Source organism: Macadamia integrifolia, chromosome 4 (genome assembly GCF_013358625.1).
Source record: "Macadamia integrifolia cultivar HAES 741 chromosome 4, SCU_Mint_v3, whole genome shotgun sequence".
In the NCBI taxonomy this organism is placed as follows: Eukaryota; Viridiplantae; Streptophyta; class Magnoliopsida; order Proteales; family Proteaceae; genus Macadamia; species Macadamia integrifolia.
The window spans coordinates 15906334-15928120 of NC_056560.1; the positions used below are offsets into that span (position 1 = coordinate 15906334).

The 21787-nt window shown below is 36.7% G+C and overlaps 2 protein-coding genes and 1 pseudogene across 2 annotated transcripts; 2 read left to right on the plus strand and 1 right to left on the minus strand.

The window, feature by feature from the left end:
• The first annotated feature begins 233 nt into the window (after positions 1-233).
• On the plus strand, positions 234-11270 carry LOC122075945 (annotated as a pseudogene).
• A 1767-nt stretch (positions 11271-13037) lies between these two features.
• On the minus strand, positions 13038-15689 carry LOC122077509 (cytochrome P450 704B1). Its single transcript, XM_042643467.1, has 6 exons — positions 15329-15689; positions 15017-15232; positions 14332-14628; positions 13803-14189; positions 13505-13705; positions 13038-13413 (listed from the first exon to the last, which is right to left on the minus strand). The coding sequence occupies exons 1-6, from the start codon at positions 15650-15652 to the stop codon at positions 13234-13236; spliced, it is 1605 nt and encodes a 534-aa protein (XP_042499401.1). The 5' UTR covers positions 15653-15689; the 3' UTR covers positions 13038-13233.
• A 3462-nt stretch (positions 15690-19151) lies between these two features.
• LOC122076068 (NAC domain-containing protein 100-like) lies at positions 19152-21095 on the plus strand. The gene is made up of 3 exons (XM_042641351.1): positions 19152-19745; positions 19863-20140; positions 20272-21095. Exons 1-3 carry the CDS (start codon positions 19559-19561, stop codon positions 20905-20907), a joined length of 1101 nt encoding a protein of 366 aa, XP_042497285.1. The 5' UTR covers positions 19152-19558; the 3' UTR covers positions 20908-21095.
• The last annotated feature ends 692 nt before the right edge of the window (positions 21096-21787 follow it).

Here is a 21787-nt window from a genome sequence, read left to right on the forward strand (position 1 = left end):
TTTATCTAACAACTTTCATTAATGATATAAATGGATTAAACAAATTAATTTATTTTTTAATAGACGAATAATTAATGGAATTACGAATGATAATGGTGTTACAAGCTTTTATTCTTTGGAGAAGGGATTAAATATAAAAGGGGCGATTTTTATCTACAAAGAAAAAAAGTTTTCTCTTGAGGTCTTCCAATAGATATTTTTTTGGGTTTTTGGGTAAGGTCTTCGAAGAGAGACAGAATTGAAAAGAGAGAAAATAATGAGATATGTGCTTACGAATTACGCTACCCCCGCACGGTTACTGGCAACAAAAGCGTGCGTGTTCCTCATGGGCTAGGCCGCGCCACTGCTTTTCAACAACACCGTGCTGGACCCCCTTTCTGGAGTCATCCGATTCTCCTAAGTCGATACAATTTTCCTATTTTATCTTTTTAATTTCCCTTCATAAAACCATCTAAGTATCTAATCTACCTGGTCTCTTCTCCAGTTTTGAGATTTTTCAAGCTTCCTGAAATTAATTTCAATGGGGAAGATTGGATTGTTTGATCTTGAGAAGCATTTTGTCTTCTATGGGGCTTATCATAGCAACCCTGTTAATATATTTTTACATATGTTATTTGTTTGGCCCATATTATTTGCAACTCTTCTTCTTGTGTACTCCACACCTCCCCTATTCAATCTCCCTCAGGTTGGATTCTCTGCATTTGGGTACGACGTCAACTTGGTTCTAACTTCTAAATATTGGTTTCTTTCTTACTTTGATCTCTGCCTCGTTTTATATCGTTTTCGACAAGAAAGCTGGTTTGTTGGCTGCCTTTCTCTGCTTCTTCTGTTGGGTATCTAGCAGTTATCTTGCAGCTCGGCTTGGCTTTTCTCTGGCCTGGAAGGTGAGAAGATGTGCCTCCCCTCCTCTCTCTCTCTCTCTCTCTTTTCCCTCTTTCTTGTTCATGAATTTTATTTGAATTTATTTTTATTTAGTGGAATTGGGTATTGTGGCCAGATTCTGTTTGTTTGTATTTTTTTTTATTTTTTTGGCCATCAGTTATTTTGTTATTGTATATCTGAGATTGCTAATTGTCAATTCATTAACAATTTATCTGGGATTGTTTGGTGGGTGACCTTTAGCTCTTAATAGTAGATAATCCAATATTAGGTTGGTACTTCTCTCCGAAAACATTGTATTCGTCTTTGTCTTCTGAATTGTAAGCATCTTTTTTGTCCTTCCTCATTGATTACTCTTTTAATTGCGATGTTTCTTCTCAGCTTCCTCTATTCTATTTTTCTCCATGTGGGTTCTTCAATTGGAGAGGGAAATTTTTTTTGCGAGCTTGCTTTGTGTTTTCAGAATCGGGCATATTTGTCTTTCTTGTCTATAACTTTATTGTGTAACATTTGTTATTGCCTTTCTTTTGTGCATTTCTCATCTTCTTTCGTACAGCTCTGCGAATCTGTTTGTTTGTTATGGAACGATTATTTTTTTTTCTTGGAGCGTTTTCCTCTTTTGGGCTAATGGAAAATTCTTAACACCGCTATCAGAATTTTGTGTTCTAATGAACTATTGACTGCTAGCATTATATAGCTTATGTTTTGAAAATCGCGGACTCGGTTAAAAACTTGGATTTCTTGTAATTGTTGGTGAACAGCCAAAATGCTCTACCAGAAACCCCTTAACTGATTCAATCTTCCACTATCTCAGTAGTTTTGTATATGTTTTAACGTTTAGTGCAGCCTTCTTATTCTGTTTTATATTCTCTTTGTTCGAATTGGATGCTGTGGAAAGCTGCATAAAACATGTTATCTTCTCAGTATGGAACTGACTCAACTTGATTGGTTACTGGACTTATTAAGGAGGTTTGTGTGGTTCTGGAACAATATAAAATTGAGGCTTTGTACCTATTTTTGCTTGATCTCCATCGTGGAGGTATTTGAATGTTGAATAATCTCTTTATGATGTTTGGTGGACTTAGATTTCTGTGTTATACCCTTCAAAAGCAGCAGATTTTAGGTGAAAAAACCAAGATTCTTTTCCATTAAGAGACTCTGATGATGGCAATTTCATGGGAGGTTTGGAGCTTGAAGGTTGATGGTACAGAAAGCAAAAACAGAAACTTCCTAGGTCTCAAGGGAAGGAACCATAAAGGCTAAAACTTTGTTGGGGGAACCTAAGGGATGATATGCTGCTTTTCTGATCAGTGATGACTATAATCATAATAACAAGTCAAAGAGACAACCTACCAGGTGCTTGAGGTCTTACAAAAATGATGTTGATTTTCGATTTGTCTAGTTGGTTTAGTCTCCTAAAATGCCACCTCTATAAACCACTTGTGTTCATTGCAATCGATCCCTTGAGAGTTCCATTGGATCTCTTGAATTCGTTGCAAGGAACCACAGCCTGTCCCAGAGGGGTAATGCTACTACTGCTGGTCTTCTTCTCAAGTGAAGGGTTTTTTTTTTGGTTGGGGGGGGGGGGTGTCTCCATGCACCAGTTTATATTTGGAGGAAAAAGAAGAAAACTCTGGCAAGTAAGAGGGTGCTGACAGCAGTAATGCCGTCAGCAATGGTGCTCTTAGAAGTGAAAGAACTTGGAAGACGATGTCTGTGAGTTTGGGGGTGGTATAGATGGTGGGGGATTTTTTGCCGGCAATGTCTGAAGTGGGACGATTGTCTTGCTGTTTTGAGGGTAACTCAGCTGAGAGGAGCAATTGAGAGGATGAATGATTGAAGGAAGAAGATGTGGCTGCTCCTTTGTGGCCACACACGCACATAGAGAGAGATAAATAGCTACCCTTGTTTTGAGTGGTCCCAAATTTCCAAGTCCAATTACAAAACTATCCCCATCTAAGTACAATGTATATCTTGTGAGGGCAAGGGCAAAAAAAAGTGGTTACAAAATCTGTTGTAACCAGCTTGGTAGCAGTTGTCTAATAGGGGAATTAAGAATATTTTTTTTCCCCTCCTAAAATATCCTGATGGTTCTAAAGTATGTGTTTGACAAAATGTAGAAATGAAATGTACTTAATAAGAAAAAATAATAATGGGGTGGAAAAGAAAGAAGAAACAGAAAAGACTAGTTCTTACATATCAATTTTTGTTAATAATGGGGTGGAAAAGAAAGAAGAAACAGAAAAGACTAGTTCTTACATATTAATTTTTGTAATAATTAAAAAGACCAACTGAACTCACATAGTGAATGGGGATCCCAATATCCCATGATACATGTTGTGAGTTATGGTACTTTTGGACATGAAGAGAATTTATATCCTGTCTTCTAAAAGCAGGAGGAAGTGAGAGGAAGAATAAAGTTCAGTCGTTTGGACAATCTAGAGATGTTTCAAGTGAATATGAAATGAATGCACAAGCATCTATTATATCGAAAAAATTAATACATAATTGTTTGTGTATATATAGGGATTTTCTTATTTACACCTCTTAAGGTATATAACTTTTTTCCCCTTCTAGCATAACACATTTTTTTTTTAATGATGTAAATCATGTCATTCACATGTATACTTGAAAAATGTGCAAGACAATGACAATTTTTTATAATGACTTCAAGAAATTTTAGGAATGAGACAATGACCAATTAAAAGAAGGTGTCAAGTGTTAAATACTCCTATAGAGGTGTAGACAATCCCATATGTATATATACTATTAAATAATTATCTGTAATCTTAAATTAGAGATGGGGGATGTATGGAGATCTGATATCGTATATGCAAATATGAACAAGTATCCAAATTCATACTGGTATCTGATTACAAAGATAAATGGATCAGATTCTTGATCAATCCTGATTTCAGTTGTCCATTTGCATCCCTAAGAAATGTAGAGAAAGATCCAAGAAAACTCATCTGGAAACTTCAATTCCATGTAACATGGAAATTGATCTGGCAATATTACTGGAATATACAGTTCATACTATGCAACACCAGAAGCAAATAGGTGTAGGTATCACGTACCTCCGTCGGGATCGCGATATGGCGCGTAGCACGTGTACATACGCTAAGGTTCGACCCTAATGAGATGAGATAGTATCCCCTGGTCATCAAATGCTAAGGGGGGGATACATATTATGGGTAAAAGGGAGTCGCCACCTAGAAAGGGTCTAGGACCCATAAATGTCTTCCCCAATCAAGGGAGAAAGACTAATGACTCTGATGGATAAGGTTGATTTGCACCAAGATTCTGGACAAGTGTCAAGTGACAGACTGGGAAGGTGTTAAGCACCCAGTCTGCCCGGCCCTAAGGCCGGTCTCTTTTTGTTTGACCAAAGTTTATTTGTACCCTACTAACTAGTCCTAAATCTAGGTCGCTGAAAACCCTAAACCAGGTATCTAAGCATGACATATGAAAACCCTAAGCCAAGTGTCTAAATTATGTTAGCTAGGTTATGATGCAAATAATGAAATGATTATGCTAATTAAAAATTAAAAACCCTAAATGATTTAATCAATGAATTATGAGTCTTAGATTAAGCTAATTAAATAAGCCTAAACCTAGGATTAGTTTAGCAACTTATGAAACCCTAAATTAAACTAATTCGATTAATTGAGCCTGACCTAGATGGATGATCAATGAATTTGTGAGATCCTAAATTGAATGAATTAAAATGGTTAATCCCAATCCCTAGTAATTTGTGAAATAAATCACTGCAATCCTGCTTAATCTAATTGTTAAAAAGATTTATAAATTAAATGAGATCTAATTGATTTATAAAAGTGAAATGGATTAATTACATCAAATGAATACATTTTTACTAATCTACCTAATCTAGTATAGGAGGATTAAACTAAACCTAAGGTTTAATTAAATTAATTATGAAACCTAATTGGACTAATTATGTTTACCTTGAGCTAATCCTAAGATGAGTTAAACATTTTTCAAAACCCTAGTTAAGCTAATGGGAAGAGAATCTTTTAACTAATTAATCTAGTTAATTATCCTACATTAAATAACTAATTAGTTGATTGATTAAAATAAACAAACCACTAAAGGGAAAAAGATTGGTAATTACACAAGTTTAATAAATTGAATTGAATGAAGAAATCAAATGCAGTGATTTAAAAAGCTGAATTAACAAACCACAATTAAATAAACAACAGTTGAAATGACTAATTACGTTAACTACGTTACTTTAATCAATCTAGATTAGTACTATATTAATGCGAGTGAGGGTTGGAGTGCAAAAGATAGGAGATAGTAGGAAAACCTAAATCCCCAATACGCACCTAATGCTACGAGCCGGTTTGAGGGGGGCCAGCCAGCCCTTGCTAACATGCGCCTTAGACTACGTCCCCTACTTTATTAAAAAGGAAAATAAAAGAAAATCATTTGATTTTAAAGTTTAAAATTAGGGGAATCCCAATCCCAAATTTTAGGGCTGGATACATTACAGACCTGATATCAAACCAAAATGGATAAAATAAAAATAAAGAACGAAAGGAGGGGAAGATTCCACACAGAAAATAGAAATGAAATAACAGGTTGTGGGTATTACAAATATGGACTATCTAATCAGCAAATTAAAGAAATAACAAAAAACAAGAAAATAAAATAGGAAGAAGAAGAGAAGACGATGGGCTAGAGATGGATTTTGGCAAAGGGAAGAAGATGGGAGCTGTAGTGGTTCAGATTTCGGTTATGAAAAAAGGTAAGTGGGAAGAAGTAGGGGATGCTTTCAGTTATGGAGAAAGGAGAGGGAGAAGAGGAGAGGATGAAGGAAAAGAAAAAGAAGAGAAAGAGAAGAAGAGAAGAAGAAGAAGAAGAAGAAGTTGCAGGTTTATGGATTCAGCAGCAAGGAACAGAAGAGAAGGAGAAAATGAGAAAAAGAAGAAGAAGAAGATATGGATTCAGCAGCAAGGAACAGAAGAGAAGGAGAAAATGAGAAGAAGAAGAAGAAGAAGAAGAGAAAGAAGTTGCAGGTTTATGGATTCAGCAGCAAGGAACAGAAGAGAAGGAGAAAATGAGAAGAAGAAGTGGGAGGTGGCAGCCATAGAGAAGGGAAGGAGGAGAAGAGGAGGGAGGTGGCTGATTTTCTGCTACAGGGAAAACAAGGAAGAAGAGATAGAAGAGATAAAGAAAAGGGAGAAAGGATTAGGGTTCTTGGATCCTAATCCAAGGGCCGAGATTTAAAAGATAAAACAATTAACAATTAAGTAGAATCATAAAGCCAAATGTAAATTCAAAATCAATTTAGATTAAAACAAACCAAAAAAAAATAATTAAGTCTAAATGAACCTAATTACATCTAATTGAACTGGATAAAACTAAAATGAAACTAATTAAACCAATTAAACAAAAATCATATTTAATTGAACCAAAAGACCTAAATACACCTAATTGAATCGGGTTACATCTAATAAACCATATTAAACCAAATTGAAACTAATTAAACCTAATTAATCTAAATGAACCAATCATTAATAAATTAGAACCTAATCTATTAAATTAGATAAACTAGTTCTAAATTGCAATTAGGAGAAGAAAAATACCTTAAACCCGGCTTTAATCAAGAAATAAGGGGAGATAACCCTTGTGCTTCAAGCCCCAAATCAAACCGAACCTGACTAGATCTTCCGGCGCAAGGAAGGATTAATGTGTTAAACTTTTAGATTTGGAGAATATTTGATTTTAGAGGGAAGAAGTTAGCCAAAACCTTGATGGGGCCATCTTCTCTCCCAAATTCTCAATTTTTTCTCCTCCTTGGTGGAAGAGAGGAAGGGCTATACTTATAGCCTTGGAACTTGAGACAATTCTCTATTATTTTCGATGTGGGACTAAAAAACTATAGAGAATTGTCCAAAAAGGCTTGCTTTTGGACAAAGGGGTTTGGGCGCCATATGGCACTCCTTGGTTGCTCGGAATGGAATCTGATACCGAACTTTGGAGTCAACTTCCGGGGGTCATATCTTTCAAACCGTTAGTCAGAATTCGATGTGTAATATGTCGTTAGAAAGCTCAGTCCGAGCACTATCCAATGATGTGAGACACGATTGTGGTCTCGACTAGGAACCTTTACGAAAATATGCATAAAGTAGGGACCCGGATCAGATAATGAAAGAGATAATCGGGCGTCGATTCGCATAGTTCTCACATCAAAGTGTAATGTCCTACTGGAGGGGACAAACGACAATAATCCATAACATCAAATTCTAATTTTTGAAAACATTTTCTTCTGAAAGTTTATAGGGGAAAAATGGTTATTTTCTACTTTAAGCTTGAAAATTCTCCAAGTCTAAAATGTCTAACATGTAATTCTTCATATTATCATCATTGCCGAGGGGTGACAAAATTCGGTGTCTACAATAGGCGTCGGACTTAAGTTCACAAATTGGTAAAAGAAGAATATTAATTGGAAAAATTTTGCTGATTGCATGAAACTCCATCGAATTTATCCTTAACATGAGTACTCTAAAACTCTGGCCATGAATTGATCATGGTTTTGTCAACCCTTGCCCACAATCTTGATGTAATGGTAGGTTTGGGCAAGATTGATTAAAACATACTCAGAAAATTTGGTTATTTTCCTGCCCATGAATTTGTCTCTTTTGTTAATGTTAATGTGATCACTGTATATTTTGTTTCTTCAAACTTGAAAAGGACATAAGAGTTTCTTTCCCTTTTGTATTTTGTATTGTTTAACTGATGGCCTTTTTAGATTTATTCATATGTTGATGTGAATTCAAATAATGAATTATCCTATTGTTTGCATCTATTATTATACTGGTTTTAGTTCAAACAAAATGAACTTTATTGTGCTGGTATCTCTTCAAAAGAAAATATACACTTTTTTTGTGATGAGATTAAAAAAAATGTTATTAATTGTAGAAACGCAACCCTAAAATGATGCAGAAGATAATAGAAAAACAAGAACAAACAATGCACACGGATTTTACGAGGTTCGGCAAGGTTACCTACGTCCCCGGTGAGATAAGATCCTGCTTCACTATCAATGGAGAATAGGGTTACAGCGCTCGTCCTCACACCTCTCAGTATTGCTTGCATTACAGAGAAAGAAACCCTCGCTATAAATATATAGCGAAAACCCCTAATCCGGAAAGTACACAATTGCCCTCAAATAAAAAATTCGAGCCGGGGGTTGCGCCCCCTACACCCCCTGCTATGCAGGGGGGCCTCCTGCCCCCTTGCAACCCCACGGCCCCACTAACCGGCTAATAGGACCACCGTCCTACCTGTCGAGGCATTGCACCAGTACTTTGGGTTAAACTGTGACAGAATACAAGACATCGTATACCAACAATCTCCACCTTGGCTTGAATTCTGTCAAGCCTCCTGTAAAGATAACCTATAGACGTCTTCATCCTCGTACGTCATTAGAGGTATAAACCCGTACCTATTTGATGTGTCCCTCATCTTCAACAATGAGTAATATTAATCAAGTCCAAACAGGACTCGAACTTCTCTGTAATAACTGGCTTGGTAAACATATCTGCAGGATTGAGATCTGTATGAATTTTTCTCAAGTGAATACTGCCTTCTGACACAAGCTCCCTGATCTTGTGAAATCTCACATCAATATGCTTTGTCCTTGCATGAAACACCTGATTCTTTGCAAGATGTATGGCACTCTGACTGTCACAATATAACATTGTACCTCCTTGCTCCAACCCCAACTCACGAACCAATTCAGCCAACCAGACTCCTTACTTGGCAGCCTCAACTGCCGCCATGTACTCTGCCTCTGTAGTGGACAATGTAATTGTAGACTGAAGCATCGCCCTCCATGATATAGGTCCACCAACCAATGTAAATACATACCATGTAGTAGACCTCCTCTTGTCTGGAATCAACATAACCTGCCAATTCTGTGGAACTTCCCTTACCATTGAACATAACACCTATATCTTTAGTCTTGCTCAAATATCTGAAGATCCACTTAATTGTATTTCAATGCTCCTTACCTGGATTACTCATGTATCTGCTAACGACACTGATTACATGAGACAAATCCGGCCTGCTACAAACCATAGCATACATGAGACTCCCAACTGTGCTAGCATAAGGGACCTGAGACATCTGCTCCACCTCCTCATGTGTTTTAGGACATTCCTTTTCAGATAACTTGAAGTGGCTAGCTAATGGAGTGCTAACCGGCTTAGCCTTTTCCATATTTAAACGCTCTAGCACCTTTTCAATATACGTCTTCTGAGTTACCCAAAGTTTACCCTAATTTCTATCTCTAAGGATTTCCATGCCAAAGATCTTAGTAGCACCAAGATCCTTCATCTCAAATTCAGTACTCAACAAAAACTGCAAAGAGACCATATCATGTTTGTTCTTTGCAGCAATGAGCATATCATCAACATAAAGCATCAACAAAATAATGGAATTATCACTTAACACTTTATAATTAACACAACTATCATACTCACTTCTTGTGTAGCCAATCTTCATCATGTGAGAATCAAAGCGCTTGTACCACTGCCTAGGAGATTGCTTAAGACCATAAAGCGACCTCTTAAGCAGACAAACATGATCTTCCTTTCCCTGCACCTTGAAACCTTCAGGCTACTCTATGTAAATCTGTTCCTCCAAGTCACCATGAAGAAATGCATTCTTCACATCAAGCTGTTCAAGCTCCAAATCATACATAGCCACCAAAGCAAGTAGTACCCTGATTGAAGTGTGTTTCACCACTGGAGGGAATATTTCATTGTAGTCTATCCCCTCCTTCTGTGCATAGCCCTTGGCTACAAGTCTGGCCTTATACCTTTCACGCTCCTTCTCAGATGCTGCTTCTTTCTTAAGAAAGACCCATTTACACCTAATGATTTTTCTTCCTTTGGGTTTTTCCACAATCTCCCAAATCTTGTTCTTCTGCAGAGACTCCATTTCCTGCATCATAGTTGCCATCCATTTATCATGTTGTGCATCACTCAAAGCATCATGGTAGGAAGATAGATCACCTGTACCTACAGTGAGGGTATAGGCAACCATGTCCTCAAACCCGTATCTCATAGGTGCTTTGTAAGTACGCTTCCCTTTACCCTTTGCCACAGTATAGGGAACTTCTACTGCTTCCTATTGTCCTGGTAAGTCACTGGATGACTCATTTTCTCTTGTTGCTTCTGACTCACCTAACTCCACCTGCACAGTTGAACCTTCTTTATTTTCACCAACTGTTTGTGAATTGCATTTTGATTTCACCATATGAGACTCATCAAACACAACGTCCTTGCTAACCACAACTTTCTGTGAACTTGGATCCCACAACTTGAATCCCTTTACGCCTTTCTTAAAACCAAGAAAGATGCACTGTCTGTCGAGGCACTACACCAATACTCTCTGGGTTAAACTGTGACGGAATACAAGACATTGTACACCAACAATTAATTACTGGAAAAGTTAAGGGGACGAGATTCCTATAATACATCATCATCTGTCTTGAGAGTAGGAAGAATTGTTGAGGGATTAATCCATTTAACCTGATCAATCTTTAGGAGGGCTGCCCCTCTCTCTAAGGCATGAGCTTTTCTGCTAGTTTACCCCTCAGGGATGCCCACAAACTTGAATTGCTTGCAAAGACATGAGCTTTTATTTTTCCTTTCTGGGAGTGGAGAAAGTTAGTCTTTTTTTAACTTCTGGCTGTACATGTTATGTTCTGTTGGTGTAAGCAAAACTTGAAGGTATAGCCCGCATCATCTAGCTTCTCTTTTGTTTTCGATCTGGAAGGTGACTATTGTCTGTACATTGTTCTTCAGGTATCTCTCGCCGCTCAGTTGTTTTGTTTGTCTGGACATAGGCCATGGAGTCTTTGAGGTAACTACTAATTATATGTCGGTGAGATAATTCATTTCTTATCAGATCTATTTACTTCATTCAAATATTTTGCAGAAACGAGCACCAGCTCTTTTGGACAACCTCTTACAAGCCATTCTGATGGCCCCTTTCTTTGTTCTACTGGAGGTAATTTTGTCTAGTCCTTTCAAGTTTATACAATTGTTCCATTGAATTTATGGGCAAGATGGGCATACCACCTTTTTTGGTTGTTTCAGGCCCTTCAGATGTCCCATGGTTATGAACGATATCCTGGTTTTCATGCAAAAGTGCAAGCAAAGGTAGATGCTGAAATCAAAGAATGGAAAGCCAAGAGCCAGAAGAAATTTCTTAGTTTGTAAATGGGAAATTTGCAGTCAATACAAGTAATACTGGTTGTTGAAGAACCTTCATGGAGCCTAAACTATAGTTTCAGTTTCTGTATGTACGGAAACGCACCATATGAAAGCAATATATAGTGTTGAAATTTGATAAAATAGAATGCTTTCTAGTTTCTACTGCTTGAAAAATTGGTTTCCAGTTAGGGTGGATCTCATTCAAATGCTTTTCAAATCATGGACTTAGGTATCGATATTAGTACCCATACCAGTATCGGATACCAACCTGGATTGGTCGTATCAGGCTGGATCTGGATCGGATCATTTTGCCCCTCAAAATACCAAAACCTTGATTTTTTTTACCCTCCCCTGTTCCAATACCACAGATACAGTATCAGTTAGGTATCAATAAGCCAGTACCGAAAAACCATAAATTTTTTTCCATCTTAAAACATCAACTCTTTTTTTTTTATTAGGGTCATGGGTCTGAACGATGATGGAAGAGAAAGAAATATGATCATCCTATCAATGCATATTATTTGAATAAGCAGTAATAATTCAAGATGTTGTTGGATGCGTGTTGAGCCTCCAGTGGCATTGAAGAGGATCTGAATCTTTCTCACATGGTCTCAAGGAGTGTTCCTAAGAGAGTGTATCATCATGTGTTAGGCTTAGAAGTTCATGAAATGCTCATAAATTGTACTTGTATTAATTAAGACAAACAGGAAGGCTGAGCATCAACAAAACTGTTTGCAGACTCTGGCTTTTGAAAGATACTTTAGATGTATTGAAACCCTAGAGCTAGAAAGGTTGTGCAAAGAAGAGAGGGCAGAGAAGAGAAAGTTTGGAAGTTGAGAAAGAAAAAAAGTTATGGTGGAGCATAGTGGTGTGAACTGCGAAGTGACTAGAGGTGTCAAGCTCTTCTAAAATCTGATAACAGTGAGGATGGTTTGTTAACAGCACATTCACTGTTCAGTTAGTATATAGTAGAACTTTCTCTCCCCTTGTTTTTTCTCAAATTTCAAGGCTGTGTTTGGCACTCAAGAGAAGAAAAAAGTATAAAATTTGTATTATTTTGTTGGTTTAAAAAAATCTCATTTTCTTTGTTATGTCCTTAATCAAGAGAAGATTATTCTTTTCTTGACTTGACTTGATTACCAAACACATCCTCGAGGGAGAAATTCTGAGATGACTATATTCTGTGGGCTCATGGTGTATAAACTTTCATGTCAAGCTTCTTTTCAATCCCATCAAACATCAAATCCTAATAAGCTGAAAGTGAGAACTACTTTCATCAGTCTTCTGTTTTCTTTTCTTTCATTACCTTCAAAGTGAATCTTTTTCTTTTTCTTTTTCTTTTGGTAAACTAAAGTGAGTCCTTATCATTCCTTGAGAATCTTGACTATAAGTCTCAATTATGCAACTCAAAGCTTCCTTCTTTTTACTTTTTTTTATTGGTAGGATTTCAGAGCTTTCAATCATCATATGTCCAACTACCTCAAACCAAAAATAATCTACTTCTGAACTGAAACCACAGAAGGGGAAAAAACAAAACAAGCATGAGCAAAAAGCTAGCTAGTCAACTCTATAATTCATTTATTGTCTTTGTATTGACAACTGATCAGAAAACTACCATACAAACCCATAATAATGCAGTTTTTAAGAACTTCTGGTAAATATGAGCTTCAATCCATGCGCCATTGATAGAGAATTGTGTTCATCATCTTGTACTTCACCAGATGCTTGGATATATCCCATCAAATATCAAATCATAATAAAGTAAAAGAGGAATTCCATATTCAGTCTTCTCTTTTCTTTGCAATCATAGTATCTATGAAATGGAGTCCTTATCATTCTGACCTTGACTACAAGTCTCAATTTTGCAACTCATAGCTTCCTCTTTTTCCATATAGGTAGGAATGTAGAGCTTTCAATCATCATATCTGCAATTACCTCATACCAAACATATTGTACTTCTAAACTGAAACCACACAGAAATTAAAAAAAAAAGAAAAAGAAGACCACTCAGCTATTCAACTCTGTAATTCATTTAATTGTTTGTGTAAGAGTATTGAAAACAGATTAGTAAACAGTCATAGAAACAACCATAATAAGGCAGTTTTTAAGAAAGTCTAGTGACAGTGAGCTTCAATCCATGCGCCATTGATAGAATTGTCATCATCCTGTACTTCACCGGATAGTTGGGCGCGTGTTTAAAGTCAAAGAATCTACACAGGATGGCAAGTGTCATCTTCATCTGGAGATATGCTGAGTCCTTCCCAAGGCATATTCTAGGCCCTGCCTGTGAATCAACAATTCACTATGAATGTAAATCAACCCAATTCGCATTTTAATATGTCAGGTGAAACTGATTCTTACTTGTTCATACGTACCTGAAATGCGGTGAACTTAAAAGGAGAGGCATTTTGGAACAATCCATCCTTAAACCATCTTTCAGGCTTGAAGGAACCTGCATCAGGACCCCAATTGTACTCCATTCTACCCATTGAGTAGGGAACATAAGTCACCATGCCTCCTGCTTTTAATTTAGTTCCATCAGGTAATACATCATCCTTTAAGATGCCCTTTGGATCCTGCAGTGATGCATATATAAGAGTTGAATATAGATATATTTCTTTGGAGAAGATTACTTAATTCTTCTTTAGTACTGTTAAGATTTTGGTTACAAACCTGAGGGACTGCAGGGTACAATCGAAGTGTCTCTGTAATTGCTGCATGTAAATAAGATAATCTTCCCAGTGAATCATAAGTCAAGAGCCCTGAATATTGTGTTAGTCTTTTGTTGAATGATTTTATGTCCTCTGGGTCATATGGTACCAATGGAAGCCCTTCTTCTTTTGATCTGTCTTCTTCAAAACTTTTGAGCTCTGAGTGGAGTTTATCGGCTACATGGGGATGAGTCATTATCATGTAGATAAACCATGATAGAGTAGTAGCTGTTGTATCTCTTCCAGCAATCACAAAGTTCATGACCACATCTCTTAGGCTTTTGTCACTTAAGTTGTTTTCAGGGTTCTCACTCAACTCAATGAATCTTGACAAAATATCATGCTTTATCTGATATTTGTAGCTAATCAAGTCAGTTCAATGATAGGTGCTATTTCATGCAAGGAGTAGAAAGGTTGGGGGTTGTACTTGAAAATTTTTATTAAAGAAAAAAGAAAGCTAAGTTGATCTGTTTATAACCAAAGTTGCTGACCTGATCACTCTTACCAGTTGCTCTGGCTTCCTCTGTCTCTGCTTTCCTCTTATGAATCACACCATAGGTAAAATCATCAATGATCTTCATGCTTTGATCAAGCAGAGCTTCAGATCCAATATTTAGAAATCTCTTTACTCTCCATAAAGGGTCAATGAACCGGAGTGTGACAATGATGTTCGCAGTGTCAAATGCCCAAGCGAAGTGATTTTCTGGGAGATCAGTAGCCAAAGTACCAATTTCTACACCAAATCCCACCTTACATATGGAGTCCAAGGTCATTCTCATCAACAGTTCCTAATGACAGAAATTTTAACTCTTTCATTTAGAAATTTAGGCTTGAGAAAACCACATATAACTAATTCAGTTCATTCTGGTTTTGGTTAGCTTTCAAATACAACATCCCAAATGGAGTCTAAATTCATAATCCATATGCATTGTATCCTTCCATAATAGCCATTGCCGCAGTGGTATCACAATTCACATACTGCAATCATGGGTGTCTTACCATCTAATCGAATATTATAGAGTTGGTAAATTTTAAGACATATACTAGCCAATTTCCGAAAGATGGCATCCACAAACATTAATAGAATAAATTTAAGTTCAAGCATTCAATAGATACATTCAACCCCATACTTGTACAGTAACATATTGATATATAGAAGGTGGATTTGTGAGTGACCTGCATATCTACTTCTTGGTGATGAACAGATGCTTGACACAAAATACTTGAAAGCTTCATAGCATATTCTCTGAAGACAGTGGTACTGAAGTCCCTTAAGTTCCTGGATGCGAACTCTAAACTCGAAGTCTTCCTCTGTTTCCTCCATAATTCCCCATCTGAGTTGAATATCCCATCCCCAAGCAACACTTCCATGTATGAGTGGTAAGTTTCACCCTTTTCCCATAATCAAAAGCTATTTGTAAGACAATATTAAACCATAAAATAAATATTTAAAAAAAAAAATATTGTAACCTAATAATCTGATTTTACCTTGGGGTAATTTGCAAAATTGGTCTTGAGCACATGCTCTACATTAGCAGGATCTGCAATGTAAGTGTAAGTTGTGAAGGGCATTGGAACCTTGACAGTTTTCAGTTCAGAGAGGTATTGTACTAGCCAATCATGCATCCGATCATAGTTCATTAGTTGTTCGATCGCTGCACCAACTATAGGCCAGGTTTTGGGGCCTATTGTGTTCCTCTGGTTCCATCTGTGAATGAATATCCATGATATAATGAAGCAAGCAAGAACTGTTACTCCAATGCAGTAATCATTTAGAGATGAAGAAATGGATGAAAGGATTTTCCCCTCCATTCTGTAACAGTTAAGAATGAAAATCTACAATGTAATGGTTCATAGTGATAGCTTAGAGAGCTTTGTTGCTTATATAAGGTGTTGAGAAGAATTAGTTAAGATTTGGTTATGTGGTGAAACTAAGTAGCTACCCTATATCAACATTCTTGGTGTGCACTACTATCCAGGATGGTCTCTCATCCTTTTAGTGCTTTTGACCTACCCTGGTGCATGTATGTATATCTCCACAGACACATCAATATATATTCCTCAAATAGAAGAGAAATATGGTGCTTGCCATGTACAACATTTATGACCATATATAGGTTTTCCAATATGCATGCATCTATAAGGTTAGAGAGAAAGAGAGATTTGAAACCCTAGAACAAAGTACTAGTGGACTTTTTGGGTTCCCAAAAAAGGCAATTCTAGTGTGAATCAATTGATATATATAAGACCAAAACAAGCTTTCCATGATTCAACAAAAGAATCATGCAAAACCATTCTCTGTTTTAACCATTTCCAACTCCCCAAAAGAAATCCATATGAGACTGAGATATTACAATAATAAAACCAAATTCTCTCATAGAAAAAATATGACCATGGAATAATTTGACACTGATAGCCAAACTAGTACACCAAACCAACTCCTCTGAAATGTAGAAGCTCTCCAGCCATTCACACTGTGTGTTTAGAAGACTTCAATGGCATCATAACACATAGTTTCTTAAACAATTCAGAAAACCAAATTAAAGAATTGAGTGGTTTGGATTAATGGGTAAGTCCATCATGCATTCTCAAATTAACCTTAAACAAAATTTGGATAGTTAGGATCCTTTGTTTTTACAAAATGGACCAACCAGGATCTGCCACCTCAGTCAGAGTCTGGACCCACAATCTCTCACATCAGTTGGTTTTAACTCCCAACTTCACAAAGATATTATTGGAGAAAAAAAAATTTAAAAATAAAGCAAAGACTTATATATCTGATGACATCTTAAGAATAATAGTAACATATTAAATTAGGACTAGTGACAATACACACATCATCTTCCATTGAGGCAAAACACAATCTCTTATTCTCTTCTGCTACTTCTTACGCACATGAACTTTGAAGTTTGAATTATGTGTTCCCTTCAACAGCTACCATTTCTTGAATTGTCTTCCATCATCTGCCAATGTATTAGGAAATCAAAGATTTGATCACAATGTGGGAAACTGCGAACCACGTAGCTCCAGCTCAGCGACCGGGTCACCCGGTTAAAAGTGGTCCTCAAAGGGCCACGGAGACTTTTTTATGATTTTTTTCATCCCGATATTAAAATATTATTTCCTCATCCTAGTTGAACCTTCACATGAAGTTAGGCCTCAAGTATGAAAGGATATATATTTTAATCATTTCATAAAGTGCGTGGAAGATTTTCCAAAGTCATAAAAGAATATTCCCAAAGCCCACAGCCCAGAAGCCCACAGTAGTCTATGTTTTGTTCTTACTAAGATTAACTTGTAAACAAGGGTAACTTAACTTATTCAGTTTTGTGGCTTCTAAGCAAATAGTTTATTGACACGTGGATGTTTGTGGCCGCCATCTTCCCGGTCGGTACGGAAGAAGCAGGTTCCCCATTTGCCAGCTTCGCGTCATCTTGGTTTAATAGTCAACCTGGGGTTTAGTTTAAGTTAAAAGATAAAGTATGGGTTTGGTTTAAGGGTTTAATTAAAATTTAATTAGAGCTAATCACATGTGCACGCGTGGGTTAGAGGTTGGGTTACTTACCCATCTAAACACCCAAAACGGCGGTAGTGTCAATTGCCCTTTCTTAGATGATTACGTGGCAGATATAAACGTTGACTATTGGACCGAACCTGTACCGTCCGATCCTAATTGGTTGCCGAGACGATTGAAATTCCCTTATACGCGCCTTGGATGCCACGCGGCTACTCATAATTTGACTATTTCTGCAAAAGGAAACGAGTTACTTTAGGCCATTATGAGCGGCTTTAATCATTAAGGAAAAGGAGGGGCCCTTTCGTTATTTCATAATATTGGAGATGAGAAGGTCAAATTACCTATATCTCCCTATACTTTGGACAGAATGACAAAAATATCCGATTTCAATTTTCATGTTTATCAGTTTTCTAGTACACAGATTAAGGCTCAACTGGAAATGTCATCCCTGCCCTTGGTTAATATTAGATTTGAAAAATGTGGAATTAGGGTTTTTTCGTCTTTTATTCTTTTTTCTTTGGAACAGTTGCAGCTTGGGGGCTTCAATTGTATGTTTTGCAGTTAAGGATCTTAGGTATAATATTGAGTCATTTATCAGATTTGCGGACTTGGTGAGTTTTAAACCCCTCACTGCCGGCTTTTTCGGATGGTCTCAATTTCCTAAACTCAAACATGTGCTTCCCTTAAATTTTTGGCTACCATGAAAATGTGAGTATGAATTGGTAGATGTTTGGCTCATTTAGGCTAAACTTAGTACTGATCGGTAGGTTTCTCAATGAATCTAGAAATGATGTATGCCACAAACATTGGGGGCATGATTTGTTCAATTGTCTAAGTGTAAAGGAAGGGATAGCGACAATACTATAACATGTAACTTAACCCTTGCCACCCTATAGGTACATGTCCTATCAATCCAGAGTTCACATAACCTAACTCTTATATATTTATCTTCTTCTAATTATTCTAGAATATAAAAAAAAAAAAAAAAGTAACTTAATGTACGAGGCTTTTATTATTGTATTGTTTGAGAGGGACAAATGTATAAAGTCTTATCCTTATTTCACAAGATAAGCTATTTTCAAGTTTTGAATTTGTGACCGACATGTTACAATAGTGAAACTTCTAATTATTCGAGAATATAATACCTAAAAAAATAAATAAATAAAAATTGAAAAGCTTTTTTTTTAATTCTCCATAGACAATATCTAGGTTGGGGAGATTCCTAGAAACTGGAAATGAAAGTTTTTACTTATTTATTTATTTATTTTTAATAATACTCAATGGAGAACTCAGATGAGGTCTTGTTGGTAATTTGACAAATTGAAGTGAAGTTTCAACTCTTAACCAATAATGATGTGTTGCCTTTTATAATCTTCTTTGCATTCTGCCATTGTGGGGACATGGGATAAGGAGATTTGTTAATATCTTTTGGAAAGAGAGAGAGCTTCTATTTTCACTTATATTATATTGTTAGATGACTTTGGTTGGATTGTTAACAACTAAACCAAGCTACTTAAACAATTTAATTAATCTTCTCTTTGCCTCACAATAATGGTTCAAAGCATTAATAAATTATTAAAAATTTCAGATTATAATAATAGGCTGTTTTTACATTTTAAGACAGGGTTTTTTTACAAATTAGACAAGTAGTGTTCGTTCCTGGTCAAATTATTACAGAGAAGTTAAAATGGGGTTTCCAAAATTACCCACTAAGTTGCCTTAGGAACCACGTTTCTTTCTCTCCCCAAACCAGTATTTAGGAGGTTCTATTCCTCACAACTCTTTTTTTTTTTTTTCTTAAACATCACCAGCTCTCGAAGTTCTCAGGTTAGGAACTTCTGAGTTCATTGTTTCTTCCCTTTTTCTCCGTTTCCCACCTCTACTCATTTCCTTACTCCTTCCTTTGATTCCATTTCAGCTTCATATATCCCTGGTTTGGTTTCGAATTTCTTTGGTGGGTTTCCTCCATTTGGGTGTTACTCCGAACATAGAAAAGCTAGAGCTAATTGTTAAGAACCGAAAGTTTCAAAATCTTTGGGGAAGGTTTTAGGAAATTAGGATCCTTTCTGACTTCTTTTATACCTCTGTTCTTGTTGAATTCTGGAAATTGTAGCTTCTTGATCGGAAACCATTTTTCTTTGTGGTAAGGCTTCTGAGAGAAGCTATATTTGTGCAAAAGAAGAAAGACCGTCTTTTCAGAAATGGAGAACGTTTATGGGCTCGGTGAGGTAGATGAGCAGATGGATTTGCCTCCTGGGTTCCGATTCCACCCAACTGATGAAGAGCTTATAAGTCACTATTTGTGCAAAAAGGTTGTTGACAGCAACTTCAGTGCTAGAGCAATTGGAGATGTGGATTTGAACAAGTGTGAGCCTTGGGAATTGCCAAGTAAGTCATATGAGTTTTAAGATTATATTTTTATTTCATCCTCAATTTCTTTCTTCTAGGTTAGTGTGTCTGGGAATTGTGTGCTAGCTCTTGAAGTTTGTGTTTTCTTGAATGAAGGAAAAGCGAAAATGGGAGAGAAGGAATGGTACTTCTTCTGTGTTAGGGACAGAAAATACCCAACTGGTTTGAGGACAAACAGGGCTACTGAAGCTGGTTACTGGAAAGCTACTGGTAAAGACAAGGAGATCTTCAGAGAGAAAATACTGGTTGGAATGAAGAAGACTCTGGTGTTCTATAAAGGAAGAGCTCCAAAAGGAGAAAAGAGCAACTGGGTTATGCACGAGTATAGATTGGAGGGGAAATACTCTATCATCAATCTCCCCAAAACAGCCAGGGTTAGAGCTCAATCACTGTTATGTTCTTCATAATCTATTATATACCTCTGTGCTCACTTTGCTTTTATCTTATTTTTCTGTGTTGTTCTTGATGGGTTTTTTTTCTTTTTCATCTTTCTGTTCTTTTACAGAACGAGTGGGTGATTTGCAGGATATTTCAAAAGAGTTCAGGTGGGAAGAAACCACTTGTTCCAGGGATGATGAGAGTGAGTTCCTTTGGAGATGAATTTGCTCGGTCTCTTTTACCTCCATTAATGGATTCTCCTACCTATAGCAACAAGATCAAAACCGATACAGCTGAGCCATCTCACGTGACCTGCTTCTCTAATCAAATGGAGGACCATAAAAACCAGGAAAAGGCGGCTGATCATTACTTCGATGATCCTCTTTTTGCTTCTTCTGCAAACCCATCTGACATGTCCCCTGCTTCATTGCTTATGTCAAAATTCTCTCTTCCCAACACATTTTACGCCTCGCAAGTTGGCTCAAGCATGGGCAATTTGCAGTACCAAGGCTCCTTTTCGATGCAAGATCAGGCTATCTTGAGGGCTTTGATTGGGAACCATGGAACGAGCATGAAACAGAGTAGCAAAGCAGAAAGGGAGATGATTAGTATCTCACAAGAAACAGGGCTGACCACTGATATGAATACTGAAATCTCTTCAGTTGTCTCCAATCATGAAATGGGCAGGATTTCTTTTGAAGATCAAGAAGACCCATCAACTTCAGGTGGCCCAGTAGACCTTGATTGTCTTTGGGATTATTGAAATAGGAAAAGAATAAGAAGAATAATAGATAGAAGCAGCAAGAGGAAGAATTCCAGTCACTATTATTTGTCTTGTCTAGAATTGATATTGATATTATGTGTATAGTTTTCTGAATCTAAATTACATGTATAAAACTTAAGGTTATGGCCATGTATTATATGAAATCAAACAAAATTTTCTTTTTTTTTTCTCCTTGTGTTCCATGATTTGTCAGTCTCTGTTACTTTTATAAAATTAATACAGATGAGGTTAGTTTTAGTGCTTCCATGAGTAATATTGACACAAATCAAGCTATTTTCCATTTGGGTTTTTGAAATTTCATTAATGTTCTGGTGGGTTATTTGGGTTTGAATCCACAATCTTAGGACAGCATTAGAGCTGTAGTTCTAGGTAAAAATTGAATCAAATACAGGGTAAAGGTTATATTATGAGTCTCTCTTGTTTGTCTTCCTTAATTTACTTTCTCCACCTTTAAGGTTTTTGAGGGGCTCAAGTAGTTATACATAATATACGTGTGCTTGATGTTTCCACAACCTCCATCCAAACGTGTGTTTTTGGTAACTTTTGAAAGTTTTCAATGTTTGGCCACCTACTGCGAACTCCATGGTGACTCAGTGATTCTTTGGCCTGGAAAACAAAAAGATTTTTTGAATAAAAAAGTCAGAACCCATACAAAAGGATAGGTATAAGAAAAGAAAGTAAGTTCCCATTAAATACGCCCCAATCACCCAAGGGTATAGTTCTAGCCCAAAAAAATAAATAAATAAATACCCTATGGGTATATGAAGACAACATACACATACGTCTCAAACTCAACTGATGATGTGAGACTATACGTCTCGAACTTGACTAATGATGTGAGACTATACGTCTATAACTC

Bases quoted from the DNA above. Each gene is read 5' to 3' on its own strand.
- LOC122077509 (XM_042643467.1), bottom strand. From the start codon at position 15,652: ATGGAGGGGAAAATCCTTTCATCCATTTCTTCATCTCTAAATGATTAC. The intron at 14,629-15,016 runs GTCACTCACAAA...TTCTGTCATTAG, and splicing joins ACCAAGAAGTAGATATGCAG to GAACTGTTGATGAGAATGAC. The intron at 13,414-13,504 runs GTACGTATGAAC...GTTGATTCACAG, and splicing joins TTAAGTTCACCGCATTTCAG to GCAGGGCCTAGAATATGCCT.
- LOC122076068 (XM_042641351.1), top strand. From the start codon at position 19,559: ATGGAGAACGTTTATGGGCTCGGTGAGGTAGATGAGCAGATGGATTTG. The intron at 19,746-19,862 runs GTAAGTCATATG...TCTTGAATGAAG, and splicing joins TGAGCCTTGGGAATTGCCAA to GAAAAGCGAAAATGGGAGAG. The intron at 20,141-20,271 runs GTTAGAGCTCAA...GTTCTTTTACAG, and splicing joins ATCTCCCCAAAACAGCCAGG to AACGAGTGGGTGATTTGCAG.